At 37.4% G+C, this 15,867-nt stretch overlaps 1 protein-coding gene across 3 annotated transcripts in view; it reads right to left on the bottom strand.

Moving 5' to 3' along the window:
* Nucleotides 1–15,867, bottom strand: part of ARHGEF7 (Rho guanine nucleotide exchange factor 7) — a 121,246-nt gene that overhangs the window by 15,976 nt on the left and 89,403 nt on the right. For all 3 annotated transcript variants that reach the window (XM_086770463.1, XM_086770457.1, XM_086770472.1), the window contains 8 exons: nt 15,536–15,595; nt 14,251–14,397; nt 13,303–13,389; nt 9,783–9,861; nt 8,254–8,393; nt 7,405–7,629; nt 5,323–5,416; nt 2,948–3,037 (listed from right to left, as the gene is read on the bottom strand). In XM_086770463.1, the coding sequence (XP_086626589.1) occupies nt 2,948–3,037; nt 5,323–5,416; nt 7,405–7,629; nt 8,254–8,393; nt 9,783–9,861; nt 13,303–13,389; nt 14,251–14,397; nt 15,536–15,595 (922 nt within the window). The remainder of the gene's footprint in view (nt 1–2,947; nt 3,038–5,322; nt 5,417–7,404; nt 7,630–8,253; nt 8,394–9,782; nt 9,862–13,302; nt 13,390–14,250; nt 14,398–15,535; nt 15,596–15,867) is intronic.

Here is a 15,867-nt window from a genome sequence, read left to right on the forward strand (position 1 = left end):
TTTAGGTATCAATTACACTTAGCATATAACAATACAATTTTTAAAGTGTTTTTTAAGCTTCCAAGCAGCCTCAGTTGAGAATTTTAAATAACCAAAATCTTGTTTGAAAGTAGATTTTTTGGAAGAGGGAGTTAGGTTTTTTTTGAAGTACAGAGTCAAGTTCTGGTCTGGGGGGATTTGACTGGGGACAGAGCAATGAACACAGTAAGCCAGCATGATCCAGCGCTGATGTGAAAAGCAACAGCCCCTTCCCCACCACACATCTGTACCTCCATCCTTTCCCTCCCTTGCAATGACACAGTCATTTGTACAGCTGCTTGGTGAGCCAGGTCAGGGAACAGTTTCAGATGAAATACTCTACAAAAAATTTTTTTTTCAAGGAGGTATTTTCCCCACCAGCTCACAACAGCTGCAGAAGTGCTTGTGTCAGCACTGTAAAGAGGAAAATGCAGGGGAAAAAGCAAAGGTTCTCATGCAGAGCAGGGCTGCTGACTTTCTAAATCAGCAGCAACATCTTGCAGTCATTCAAAGGGACTGTCAAAGTACAGCTTTTCTGTGCCTGTATCCCTTGTTATTTGTTTAATCAACGTAGTAAATTAACTCACAGGGCCAAGAAACACAGTCTGGTCCATCCCAAACCCTCATGCACCACTTCCTAGACACCTCTGTCTGAATCTATCTTACCAATTAAATACTTTAAGATGATTAAGGCAGTTGGTCAAACAGCTAAGGACACTTCCTTTTTTTTTTTTTTTTCTTTCTTTCTTTCAAGGTCCACCAATATCCAAGGACTGAAACCATGTAAATGGCCACGCTATGAGCCACCATACACATGATATTGCAAAATAGATAAATTAGACATATCAAACCCCCCATCTTCCCCACTCAAACAACTGCAAAAAAAGTTGCTCTGCTACCTCTAACGCCACTCCCTATTGGTCTGCACTGGTGCCATAGCTCTGTCGAATCGACATTACCAAAAGAGCACCCACTGGGCTCTGGATTAAGGTGCAGGTATGAGAATTGCCAAACGAGTGTAGTGAGGGACAGGCAGAATATATTAACACAGAGGTAAGAAAGGAGTATGTAAAAAAAGGGCGTACTTCAGGGATGACAGGCAACTCTCTCATTCTGTTTTTCTACACTGATTACTGCTCCCACAGAAGTAATGCCAGCATGATTTTTTTCCCCCAACTCCAATTCCAGTCTACTAATTCATCTTCTGAAACTTAGTCTTATATGACAACACTGTTCTTTCCAAACAAAGCAGCTACATGCTTCACCGATAAAAAACAATACATTTGCTGCAATTAAGAGCAAATAAAAGCTGCTAACTTCTGATGTATGCAATGATACCTACAGCACTATGTATATTTATTAAATATACATAGAAAGGAAAAAATAGGCAAAAAAGCAAAAAAAAAAAATCATATCAATTTTGTATCTGCACACATACACACTACTGTGTAAGTGGAAATGTTTCCCCAACTATTTCTTGTCACATTATCCTCGGAAATAAGCAACAGATCACTGCTGCTTAAACATCCTGACAATCATCCAACTTAATTTTGTTTGGAACAACAGTATATCTTCAGAATTTTGAACACATTCATTTCCTTTTATCCAATTAAACACACTACTCTAACGACTGTAGGGCTATAAAATAGATTAGTATTAATAAAAAATTACATAGTAGTAATTAATTTTATCACCTTGGAGTGATAAAAACTGAAACAAAGTTTTTTTTTTTGCTGTTACTTCAGAAGTTTCTACAATCTACTGCAAGGGCCATATTCCCATTTTAAACTACATATTAATACAAACTAGCTAGATTTTTTTTCCAAGGTGATAGCAGTAAGTGAACACATAGTAGGAAAATCCATGAACTAAGTTTGCAACTGCATTTTGAGACTCCTCAAGCGTCAGCATAAAGTGCTTTTACTTGGAACAAAACAGGCACAGAGCACCATGGGTAGCAGTAACAGTGATTAATATCACAAACTTAAATAGCTTTAGTGGACAAGGAGTAAGTTATAATGTTCCTGACAACAGCAAAACCAGCCAAGTACTTCAGGATCATTATACTGTGTTCCAAGGATCCCCGAATTAAATCTGCATTCAACACTGCAAAAACTGTGCAAATGGGAACAAACACAATAGCATTTTCTCCTTCCTCGCGTAAGCGGAACAGATGCTGGTGGACTCCCCTTCTTTGCGCAATGTTTTACTTACAATACAGAGGAACTCCACATGGCAACCTTGATTTGGATTAAATGAAGAAGGACCCCAAAGGCACATTACAGGTTTTCAATAAGCTAGGTACTGATCTGAGAAACTAAAAACGGCTTTAAGCAACACACAGATCTGAGAACAATTTCTCCTGAAATTATGAGACGGGATTAAATTTGCAATTAATACTAGAAACAACTAGTGGTAATAAAAGTTAATGAATTTTTATAGGTCTAGGTTACTTTCCCATAGCAAAAGTCTTTGTTGAACAGAACAAGACAAAAATACACTCCTCCAAAATTATTATGACTACTTCGTTCCTCCTCACTACTTACCAGCTTCTTGAAATTTATCAAAGAGCATACTGATCAACTGTCATATTCAGTTCAGAGATCTCTCCTTCATTGCTGACCGTTTTGAGCAATTTTAAACCATGACAAGTAGTCACTTTTGTTTTTCTGGTGGGTTTTTTTTTTTGGTTGATTTTGTTTGTTTTGTTTTTTTTTTGTTTTGGTTTGGTTTTTTTAACCTGAAAGAACTACAGTCTTTAACCAAGGCCCAATACTTAAACACCTGGCACTGATATTAAGCCAGAAATAGGTTATTATTTCTTCCACGTCCAGCTTGCTACCTGCAAAGGCCTGAGAACATACCCCTCTCTATTTACAAACTACCTAATTTATGTTTTAGCTAGCCATTTCAGTACTTTCTAACTTACTTGAATTTAGTGTTTGACGTGTTTTGGCACTTGTGCAATATGCTTCAATGACTTTAAGAATTTGAGCATCTTCTTCTAAAGCAGCTGTACCTAGAATCAATGGAAAAAATAAAATTTTAAACATAGGTATGTTTCTTAACATAGAAAACCCTTTCTAAATTACTACATTTGAGTTGAGACCCAAGTTCAGACTAAACAATCCTTTAAAATTATCTTAATCATACAATTTTAAAAATCAAAACTTCAATGAGCAAAAGTAACACTTTAAAAAGAGACAGAATACTATTTTGAAATGCTTTGAAAACACCCCAAGTCAGAGTAATTACTCGTACATTCAAGACATTGAAAGTGAAATTCCAGTCAAACTGAAACCTAGAGGTACCTCTACCATTAGTGTAGATGGAACCACAAGTCTATGTGCAGGACAAGACAATTTCTTGTTTTAAAAGTAATTTTCCTGTTTTCCTCCCCCCAAAGTTCGAAGAAAAAGCTAGCCTTGAAGATTTTCTGCTGCATGAATCTGAACTGCCTTCAACATCAAAATGTACTAATATTCTGTCAGTCAGTGCAGCCTGTTAGCTTCTGTGATTTATTATCACCAGAACAAAGCCAACTGTCCAAACAGTTGTCAGGATCAGCTGACAAACTGTTGAAGAAATTATCTTGACCTGATGTAGTTTCACACAGTTTAAGAGACACAGGTACTCCAAAACACAAGTTATTTCTCTTTCAAGGCAGGAAAAATAATTGGATTTTGTTGTGACTGGAATGCAGCACCATATTATTACAGTAGGAGGACAAATATTTCACTTCTGAAATGAAGTATTGTGAAGGCACTCAGTTGAAACACCTTACTTATTTTGGTTTGTCTGTTATAATGATAATTTGAGACAGCAGTTCTCAAAACATAGCCCATAAATCCCTAGGTTCCAGAGAAGATAAGTAATAAAATCCAAACCTATGTATCAATAACCTTTAAGTTCAATAGAAGTTCCTCAGTGGAAAACTTTTAAAGCTCTACAAGCTGGAAAAGGTTGAAGGAGCACTGACACATAAAAGAAGCTTCTAATTACTGACACAAAGGTGGAAAAAAATATCAATATCAAGAATCCATAAGTATTTCTGTAAGTAACACTTTGAATTAAAGCCACCAAAAATCCCTTTCATCAAAAGTTCTCCTACATACAAAATGCTAAAAGGTGTTAATTTAACCAGTAGCAGAACAATGTACTTGCAAACTACAGAGCCTCTCCTTGCCCCCGCCCCCCCCAAAAAAAGAACTTGGATCTCCTCTCATGATGTGTTTTTTAATAATTTCTAAATCTGCAAGTTGATAGCTTTACTGCTGTCAGTACAACTACTGAATCTCCATCCTCCAATATCTGAAGTGATACTGTACTGCAGTACTTTCATTTTTCCTAAACCTTCCATTACCTTCCTGTAATGAAAAGATATCCTGAACCAAAACATCCACTTGCATATGCATAAAGACAGGACCATTCTGTTCACTACCTTAACCTTTGCCAGATGAAACTCACAGCACACAGAACCTCCACCTTGGACAAACTAACCGTGCCCTGAGGAAAAGCTTTTTCTCTCCAAGCTTATATAAACGAGTGACAGACAACATTCGCAGTAACACACTTCATGCACTGAACACTCAAGGTACAGTCTCTACATTAAAAAGTCCACAAGCAAAGGACAGACAGAAAAGCGAAAGTTGCAGGAAAAGAATCTGGCCCTCAGATTACATATCCTGTCTTTTATTGATACAAATAATTGGATTATTCATTCACACAAATTTCTAAGGAAAAATTAGAGTGACACTGGCAAAACTAAATGAGTATTGTGCTTGCTTGTTAACATTAATATTCCCTCCATGCCAAGTTATCCCAATATCCAGATTTTCACCCTTCTGTCTTTCTATATATTCATCAGTTTACATTGGTTCAGCATTGTTCTTCAGACTTCAAACAGTCTAAAGCTCTGCAATTTATTCAGACACAGACACTGGCAAATGACCTTATTTCTAGGAGATTACAGCAGAGTGTTGGACCACAGAAAGAGTGATCATGGAAGCAACTAGTCTTCAGTCTCACTTCCCTCTCTAGCAAACAGATAGAAACAGGCACTTCACAAGTACACGTCCACTGGAGTCAATAGGAAGACTCTAGAAAGCAACTAATCCCATTGTGACATAAGCAGTTAAGATGAGTAAAATAAGCCACCCTCTGGACATACCTACCCCCTCTCCCCTGACAAGAGAGAGGAAACCAGATGACTCGCTTACACTGTACATCTAACTTTCACAGAACTTAAACTGATGTTAATTCCAGCTGTTGTATTAAGCAGACATTTGTTCAAGTCTCTCTTACTTTTTCTCAGTGCAAACTCTTCATCTGATGGCTTCCGTTCTGGCTTGCGTTTGGGAAGCAGCTTTTTCATGGTTTTAGGGCTTTTACTGAGATCCTGTGCAGAGAAAATAAAAATAGAGTAGAGCTTCTCTACAGTATTTTAAAAGTTTAGTTTTCAAGATGTATACAGGAGTTACTAACTAAAAGAAAAAAAAAAACAAACAAACAACCCAACAACTGAACAGCACCAAAATTCAGTTTACTAATATTTTTTTGCCACATCCAATTTACCTGAACTGGCTGATTCCCTCTCTACCCTTCCTCCAACTAGACACGAAGTCATCTGTTCTATTAACAAAAATATACAGAAAAGCTGCTGCAAAAGCATGCAGGCTGTTTGGGAGGTAGAGCGAAGGGAAGAGGCAGGCATACATCAACACAGGTTTTTTTCCTTAACTTTTGAAATGACAACCCATTTCACTTCTCTACTTAGAAGCAGGTAAAAAAGGACCTAACAAGGAAGCTTGGCAGGTAGTATACTTTTCAAAGCCAGAATTTTTAAGTGTTTAAGTCTGTTCTTAGAAAGCTCTACAGCAAAAAAAAATACAGCAACAAATACAGCATTTCTGCTCAAAATGTGGTCATGCTAATTTACAGGAACAATGTTAGGTTACAGGAACAAAAAGAATATACTGGTCTACCCCTTACCTTAAGGATACAAGACATCCTCTATAAAAATACAGAACAAGAAAGTAAAAAGGTGAATGAGCAGGACAGACTAAAGAAGATGAAGATAGGTTTTGAACATCACTGTATGCTAAACACTGTAAAGTCGATTGAGATTTTACCACATTGAAAAATTCAGTGCCCTACACATGAAAACATGAAAGGAATTTAACTAAAATTACAAAATGAGCATATATTACAGCCAAACAGAAGAACCCCTTGTAGCGACTAAGCCTAAATACTAACCCTACAATTGCAGATAACCTATCACTTTTTCCATGTTTTTTAGGGAATTTGCAAAAGAAAAGAAAGTCTCACACACAGAGCCATCACAAAAACCCACAGCCAGGCCACACTGGAGCATAGTGTTTAGGCTACAGTTTCTAAGAAACTGCAATTGTCTTCAAAACATTTTTTTTTTTTTTTTCTGTCAACATCTCATTCTTGCAGAATAAAATGTTCTTAGGCAGAACTGCACGATTCTTTCTGGGCCCTGTTGCTTCCCACTAAATTAGTATAATAAGAACACGTGACAAAGATACTGAAATAGGAGGTATCACCAAGCCACAGAGCATCCAATATTCTCCTCACACCACCTCATTCTTCCAACATAAATCTAACATTTTCTTACTATCTACAAAACCACACAAAATGCCATGGCAGGACCAAATTAATGTACCATCACCATCTTTTTGTGGTTAAAATCACCATATTTTATCTTTCTAGGAATAGATTCCTGTTTCATATCATAAGCTATTTTAAAAATACAACAGCATCTGAAAGTATAATTTTTTTTTTTGCTAATAGTAACATTAGCCATCAGATTCTGATGGCCAACATTACATATATTCTGACAGTTACCATATTTTTTTTTAAATATGCTATTGTTATCTAGTAACAGTGGTAAACACTGAGGAACCAAGAGTCAGTTATACTACCACAGCTGTTTAGAATGATTTGATAGAGCATTTTGAAGCACCATAGGATCCCTTATCCTAGACATTTTGCAGTGTGCTTAGCAAATAACTAGCTTTGCAATAAGCCTGGATGATCAACATACCAAAGGAATTGCTAGTTAAAAAAAAAAAAAAAAACAAACCTTATTTATTAACTGGATAAAGAGTGAAAGTAAATGGAAGCACTTGCGGGGGTGGGGGAAGCCTCTCCTAATAAGCTTTAGAATTTTGTCAGCTGCAAGACTAAATTCCTGTTTGAAATAAACAGCATTCACTAGTCCATTACCATTGATTCAACACTGGCTGTTCAATCATCTTTACATAAAAACATGCACAAAAATAAAATAGTGGTGTGTAAAAAAGAAAGCTAAACTTCCCTGTGCCTGCTACACAGTCATGTTTCTTGGCTGCAGCATCTCACCTCTTTATAACAAAGAGCTGCTGAAGGCCGTAATGGCGGTGCGGGTCGTAAGCAGCTCAGACTCCAAGGCTTGGGGGTTTTTGGAGGTTCCAGAGGTCCCCAGTTTATTGTGGTATGTGGAGTCCCATGATGTGACGGATGAGGGAGAGTGTGGTACGCAGGAGTCAGTGGTATTGGCTTGCTGTCTGAATGCTTGCTGGAGGGTGTTACTGGATGGGAAGGAAGCTGTCAAAGACACAAAGGTGATGGGAAGAGAAACATCAAATGTCATCAAGGACTGGCAAAATAACCTCACATGCTACCTGGTGCTTCCATTTATTACAGCTGGCCTTTGAAAATTTTGACACTAAATTATTATTTGGAAAATCAGAGCTTAAAGATTTTTTTTTAATATTTACCACAGACAGAGCACGCACTAAATAAAGAATAGCCAAGAGAAGCCCTCCTACAACTTCTCTCACCACTGAGGATGGAGCTAAATTTAGATCCATTCAAATATAATAACTTCAGGAAATTGTTTCTCCACAGCCTGTCAAGTACATCACCGATTAAAACCTGTGGTTCTAAGGATACTTAAAAGATGGTGAGGTGTTACTTGGTTAAAATAGAAAAAGTAATGATAATGAATTTTCTTTTACTCCAATAGACTATTATGCCAAGATCTAAGCATTTTATTCTTTGTTCACACAATTAAGACCAGAATGATCTGTTGACCCATTAAACTACAGTCATAACATTCAGTTCTTGTTAGTAATGGCTAAACAAATGCTTTACATGGTGGTGTATTTGCCAGGTAACTTAATTCTGCATAGACTGCTCATTCACTTCAATCCAGAAGCTACTTCTTACCGTGTGAGATGGCACAGAGTGAGGTTTAATGGTGGGATTCCCAACAGTTGTTACTTTGGTTTGCTTCTGCAGGTGATCCACCCATTCATGCAAATCTTGTTGGTTGTTACAAGACACTAATATCCTTTCAATCATATTTCCTAGGTGACAGAAAACAGAAAATGTAGGAAACCACAGAAAAACAACTTAGTCAATCTGGCATGATTACAAAGACACTAATTTCCTAAAACATTATATCCCCTCAGTGTTAGGCAAAGATTTTAACTTGTATTTTCAGTACAACAGCATCTCACTTTTCCATGTTGTATGAGACATTTCTTCCATGTATTTGTTCCTCTGTCAAACACAGGAGTTCTACCTGTTTTCCCCACTTGTAGTAACTAAATACAAGCTTCAATGACAAGAAACAGATGTAGGAGACCGGCTCATCTAGCTTCTCCATCTTCCCCTGGAAAGCCAGCATAGAGCCTACAGCATTATTCTTGAGTCTGTAAGCTACAATATAGGAAAAAATTACAAAGTACAGTTCACTGATCTTCTCTCCGAAAAGGCATGAAGTTGGCCTGAATCTAATATTAAAGCTAAGGCAAAAGTCACTTGGGAAACCAGCAGGAAGATTAACCAAAGATTAGTTTAATTTCTGGAGTTAACTGCAATTTTAACCCGTCACACTCCTCATCTGATGTCAGCTTCATAACCATTATTCTCAGAAGAACATGCACCATCAACAGCTCCTTCCCTCTGCCTCATAGCACTGATGGGTGATACTGCCTGCCACTGGAGAGGGTCAAAATTACTGTACTTAAATGCAAACTGCTTAGCGACAGAATTGATCCAGGAAATGAATGAAAATACAAAAGCTCCACTGTGTGGACCCTGCTCCCACTGTCCTTTAAATCCCCCAAGGAAATAAAGTACATGCTGAAACAAATGACTTAATGGACAAAAATCACCCAAAGTAAGCACAACAGCAACCATCATTAGCAGAGTTAAAGGTCTCACAGGAAAGAGATAGACCATTTCTAGAAGAAAGCTCTTGCTTAAAAGTTCTTCCAGAGTCTCTGAAATTTATTTTCTTCCAGAGAGTAGCATACTTTGAACTGCTTCGTTATACAGGATCTTTCGCAAGGCTACTGCCTCCATTCATTAAAATACAGAAATCTGGGGATGAAGCCCATGCAAAGACAGTTTATTAATTGCTTAGAAGTAGTAAAAAGTAACTTTCAAGTGAGGCTCTGGGAAGCTGCCTTACAAAATTTGTATAATTATAGGGTGGCTGAGGCTGGAAGGGACATCTTCGGTCACACACCTGCCCTGCTCAAGCACAGATACCTAGAGGTCGTGGCCCACAACTGTGGTGAGACAGCTTTTGAGTATCTCCAAGGATGGAGATCTCTCAAGGCAACCTGTGCCAGTGCTTGGTTACTCTCACAATGAGTAAGTTTTTCCCTCTGTTCAGATAGAATACTTTATGTTTGAAATAGCATATCCTGGAGTAAGTAGTAAATAAATATATTTACAGTCAATACCTGATATTTCAAACGCATTTTTATGGTTTTCACTGTCTTCTAGCTTTGTGATAGTCATTCCTGTCATTGGCAATTTTCCCTAAACAAAAAAAAAACAAGCAGTAACATTGAAGTTACATCCAGAACCACAAAAACCCAAAACCAAGTAACAGATAAATAAACTTCAAGCCACGAACAAAGACACACACAGTAAAGTGGCAAACATGCACCCACTGACAGGTTTGAAAACATTTAAAAATTCACACAAAGACCTTGTAATGGAAGTTTTTAAGATGCCCAACTTCCACAAATGACACTTGTGACTTCAATGAGTCTATTTGATACCTATGCAGGCCATGAAATCCATACAAATCTAACAGCGGTCATTCATCATAGCCTCAGGTTCTTGGAACCCAGACCTTTGGGGTCATCCATATTACATGACTAGAGGCAATGGTGAGTCACCTTTAAGTACACTTGTTTGCAAGCTGATTGGCTCTCAAAATAAGGTTTGTGGTACAAGCAGATTTAGAAAGGAAAATTTCACTAAACAAATACATTTATTATTTACTGAAGATTTATGTCTCTGAACACCACTACTAAATTCACTCAGAAATATTTGGGGAAAGAAAACCAAAGCAGTAAAAATACATTTGTAAAGTTTCAGAAGAATGTATTAATTTTGCAGAAGATAACCACACATTTTAAACCCAGTCAAGGTGGGGAAAAAAATGTCAGTTCAGGACAACTTTTTGACCCATTAGAAACACAGAAGAATAAATAAGGCTGAATATTACGGAGATGAAAGTCTTTACCAAAAATACAGCTTAAATAAAAGTTCTTTAAGATAGGTCCTGTATTCTCCTGCACAGAAACACTATTCAGCACACGCTGGCAAAAGTGCAAATACTATGTACTGTGGAATTTTGGCTCCAATGGAGGGGAAAACAAATACCAACTCTTTTTTCTTTTTCTTTCCTAATAACTGCAGAATGGACAAAGGTTTCTCAGAAACTTGGAAACTGAAAAATGACTCTGTATTCTGTACGCACAGAGCATGCTCAAGCCCAAGATACCAAAGAGAAAGGAAAAGTTTTCTTGTAATAGCTTCACCACTTACGTGAACATGGTGACATTGTGCACGACAATGCAGCCTAAAATTCTCTGTTCTGTTTTTCTGTGTTTGCTGGTTCATGAATCACACAGCATACAGTCACACAAAGAGGTGGAAGAACTACTGCAATAGGTGAAAAGGGAATACGAGGATACACTAAGCAGAAGACTGGTGAGAGAACAAAGATCACCTGAGCCACCTGAGAGACAAAGTCAGCAAAACACAGAGAAAATGGAACTGAACTCATGAATCATTTATAGTCCTTTCCAACCCAATTGTAAAGCCATCTTGTAAAGCATGGTTTGTGTCCCTTGTGACTTCAGTTTACCACTGCCAAAAGTTCTCCCAATTAGCTCATGCAGCAGGTATCAGCACTATCAGCCAGAACATCTGAACCTTGCTAATGACTGAAATATTCAGAAATACAAGGACGGTGTAGCATAGGATGCAGACTCCAGTGGTATTGTTTCCCTGGGAATGACTGAGGGAGCTGCATCATCTTCTGCCTGTATCCATCTCAGTTCTGAGACAGGAATCTCCGGAGAAAAGTCCAGGTGGCCCATGTTATGCAATCCAGACAGATACAAACAGTGATGAAATAATTTGCCTTGTTGCGAGTATGTAGTCATTAATATTTTAGAAGTTCTCAGTGTTGGGACAATCATATGAGAAGTTATGAGGAACTTAAGAGTTTTGCATTCAACAGAAGGTTCAACAGTAAACACTGAGAAAGAGCTGTGGCCATACAGAGCAGAAGCTGAAGACAAATGCACAGAAAATTGCTTATTTACTGAACAAATCTGTCCACCTGGGGGACAAGGTGGGAGAGAGGAAGAAGTGTGATGTACAAAAGGAGAGCAAAATTAAGCCTGACAGATTGTTTCATTTCATATTGTTTGTTAATACACTAAAGTTCCAGCCAGTTGCCTTTGTAATCAGTACACAAGAGTCTACCTTCAGCAGAAATTCTGGATGTATCTCAACTGGCATATTTCACCTGTCCTTTGTAATATCTTTTTTTTCCATCCATGTTGGGATAAAGCACTGGCCAAAAATTCTGACAAGCAGCACAAAGCAAAGAGAAACTTGATTGTGTGTTCAAACCACCTAAAGCAACACAGTCTCAGACAAATCCAGCTACTACCATGGCAGGTAAGATATGAATCCAGAGATGAATTTTGGAATTTAATTGCTCTAAGAAAAGTCACACAGTGTGACTGGATGTAGCTGATCATGTAGAAACCCCGAATGACTATGCTTCAGCATTCCTTCATGGCAGATGAATCACTGCTCAGGAGAAAGGAACAAACTGCAAGAGCCTGATTTACATAAGTACTTACAGCAGGTAAAATCTCAGGCTTCTTTTAGAACTCTTGGTGTTTTACTGTGATGTCTGGAAGTCAAATAATATTTGAAGAATATTTATAAAGAATTCAGAAACTCAAAGACCGTGCATCTGCTTTAACTTCACCTCTCAGGAGTGTTTGAAACCACACATCCAGAATACAGGTGCTTCTGTGAAACATGTCCTAGAAGAGCCAACCCAACTGGCACCGATCCTCCTGCACTAGAGCAGAGCTGCTCTATTGCTGCAGTGGGGAAACAGGCAAGAAGTATTCAGCTCAGAAACTTGCTAGAGAGCTCAAAGACCCTGTCTACCAGCAGCAAGTCACAGATTTCTGAAGTGAAACACCTGGTGCTAAGGACCTGAAGGCTACATTGTATGCATTTCGGGTGTTGTTACACTGGGCTAGCTCTAGGCCAGGGCCATGGACTGAATGCCAGTCCATGTAGTGATCTGCTCCAATAGTCATGTGCTTTTGGATCATGCCTTCCAGTTCAGCTTCATCCAGAGGGAAACTAGTCTGTGAGCCCCGAGACCCCTTCTACACTGTGACTCAAAGATCAGTAAACAGGGAAAACTAGAAGATTCATTTCAAAAGTGCTCTGCTGATTCAAAGACAAAACACTAATGTAGACACACCTAAAGAAAATGATGGTTGCACAGCCTAACTCACACCAGTGTAAGCTTAGGAGTGCTGTGTAGTTTTGGTAAGAATCAAACAGCAGTAGGAAGAGCACTAACAAACTTGTACAACAGCATCATTTTCCTATGCAGATCTAAAAAACTATTGATACTTCCTCCCATTAGCTAGCAGTAATAAGGCTTAAAAAAAAAAAAACCCAAACAAAAAAAAAAAAAACCCAAACAAAAAAACCTCACTTTGCTCATAATAACAGCTAAAAAAATAAAATCATACCCAGGCTCCTAGCTCAGAATTTTATAACACAGATGACCAGTTCTTATTACAGAAATCACCTTTTATCTTTATAAATGCAGAAGTTTGACAATCCTTTCAAGTTTTCTGTGAAATATTACTTAAAAAAAACCCACCCATCAACAAATACGTACATGTATCACTTTACCTGATAGATAAATCCACTCATTCTTGGGCTGGCAGACAACATTAGCAAAATGTTAGGAAACAGAAGAAGGTATCTTTCATTCTTTTCCTTATAAAAAAAAGAAAATGAAAAAAGTTAAATATAACATCACAATTTTGAAATAATCAATTGTATAAACACTCTTCTCTTTCTTCGTGTTTACGGATGTCTTTGTTATAAGGGAGGAAATTGACTGAATGAGGTTGGAATTCAAAAGCTCCCACCAAGTTCAAAGCTTCATTGATTATATAGGAGAACAACTTACAGTAAAAACATGTCAGTAATCTGTGTAATGTTTCCTTTCTGTTAGCACTTGCATTTAAGATTACTTCAACATTATTTCTGGTAGGACAACCTTTTATTTGTGTGTTTTGTTTGTCTGTTTCATTTCTAAAGAAAATCACCCCAGACTTTTGGTGGTGTCATCTTTGACTTCCTAATGTCTCCTCTTATTCTGTTTCTCCAAAACCACTTGATTCTTAAGCTTGTATGTCAAAAGTTACTACTTCAGCAAAGTGCCCAAAACAGTGAGGAAAAAGTATGCCTCACACACCTTATAATAAAACACTTGACAGTTTTTGTTATTTAAAACATGTCATAATAGCTGCTATGCAAAATGATCCTGAAACATAACTACACATGGAAAACACTGTTTAGTTATGCACTTCAAAAACAGTCCTGCAAAGTCATCTTATAATGTTTGAAACTGCTATATTCAGCTACGTTTCAGTAAATTTTACTGATGAGACCATTCATCTCCAAAGAAATATTTTTCACATTTTGTAACAAAAGCCTCAAATCAGTAGATAAAGACTTTAGCCTAAATTAGTATCTCTGAAGCATTCTGTCTATTTCTGCTGCATAATGTTTATAATTAATTTTATTTGAAACAGAAAGACAGATGAACAATAAAGATTAGAAAGTCATTACCTCACTTCCAGCACACTGAATCATGACCTGGGACATGTAAATCACATTGCCAAGTGTTTTAATATCTTCTCCCTCCCAACAACGGATAGCTTCTGTCAGTATTTGTAGTTCAAGTTCTTTCCGTTTCCGTACTTCTTGACATTGTGCCTAACAAGGACAGGGAAAAATACCATCTCTATTGACTCTTACCAACTTGGAGCACGTTAAGGGTAGAAATACCACTAGTTGTATTTACTGCTGTGCTTGGAGTATACAGAAGATAGCATCTAACCTGAAGCATTTTCATTTAGGTATTACTACCAGTACTTTTTCTAAAAGTAGTTTTGCTAACTTCAATATTATTTCTCCTTTCAATACACTGAATTTAATTATCACTCCAAATTCATACTCATAGTCCAGTTTCTCAAATTTTTCCTTCCTCAACATTTTAACTTTTTGTACTTCCAATCAAAAATGGCTAGGCTTACCAGAAAAGAGTAATACAGCTTCCACAAACACACATGCACATACCACAAAGCATATTTCTTTAGTAAAAAGAGCCACGCTAACTGTGCATATAACCTTGTGTTCCTATTTTTATTAAATGTCTTAAGCACCCACACAGTGGGAACCCCAAACCTCTTCTGAACAAAGATAACACTAAATTTCTGCTTAAAAAAAAAAAAAGAGAAAGAGAAAATGCCAGGTTACTACCAGCACACACTCCTAACAGGAAACATAAAACATTTAAACTGATTGTAACTGAGATTGCATTAAATATATGCCTGTTGCAGTTGAGGTTTGTTTTTTTTTTTTTTTCAAGACAACAGCAGACAGGTCGTGTTCTAATTAGGCTTCCTCCTCCAATTACTACTATAAGTTTCTTACCTTATGAGCTTCACTAGCACTTTCCCCTTCATCCGCTCTCCCTGAACTCTAACACCATTCCCCTACAAGGATTGCACTCTAGAAAAAAACTCACAAAACATACTTAAGCACTGTAAAGAAGCCCTTCTTCAGGACACTAGTTATGCTACCACCAGTAGAAAGGGAGATGAAGCACAAGTGAGAGGGCAGACCAACAGGTACAGAATGCTTGCGTGGCCCTTCTATCAATAGTCTATTTGCTGTAACTCCCCAGCAAATTACCATCCTTAGCTCTGCCCACAAACAGCATCAATTTCCAGGCTTTCAAAAATTTCCTATACAAACATTTACAAAAAACCTTCACTTTAAAGCAATAGAGTGGGATGAAACTAGAAAATATTCTACTTAGAACATATAGTCTATTTTGTATCATTCTTACAGAAAGATTTTTGAAGGCAGTCATGGATTTCTGAATATCTGGACGATCCGGATGATAATCCTAAACACAACAGAGAAAATACACAATAAAAAAGTCTTTAGTTCGAGTAAAATTAATTTAAAAAAATTTAAGGCTTAACTAAAAACAGATAAACAAAATAGAAGTTGTAGATCTATCTGCTCTCTTTTCACAGCCTTCTTATTCTTATAGCAAACACTGGTGGCTTGTAGAAAAAATGAAGAGCCACTTACAACATTCCTCAAACACCTTTCCAAACTGGAAAGATCATTTTTGGACAGTGTTCAGTAGAAGTCAAAGGGACTATTTTGTTT

This window comes from Chlamydotis macqueenii, chromosome 1 (assembly GCF_036417535.1).
Source record: "Chlamydotis macqueenii isolate bChlMac1 chromosome 1, bChlMac1.mat, whole genome shotgun sequence".
In the NCBI taxonomy this organism is placed as follows: Eukaryota; Metazoa; Chordata; class Aves; order Otidiformes; family Otididae; genus Chlamydotis; species Chlamydotis macqueenii.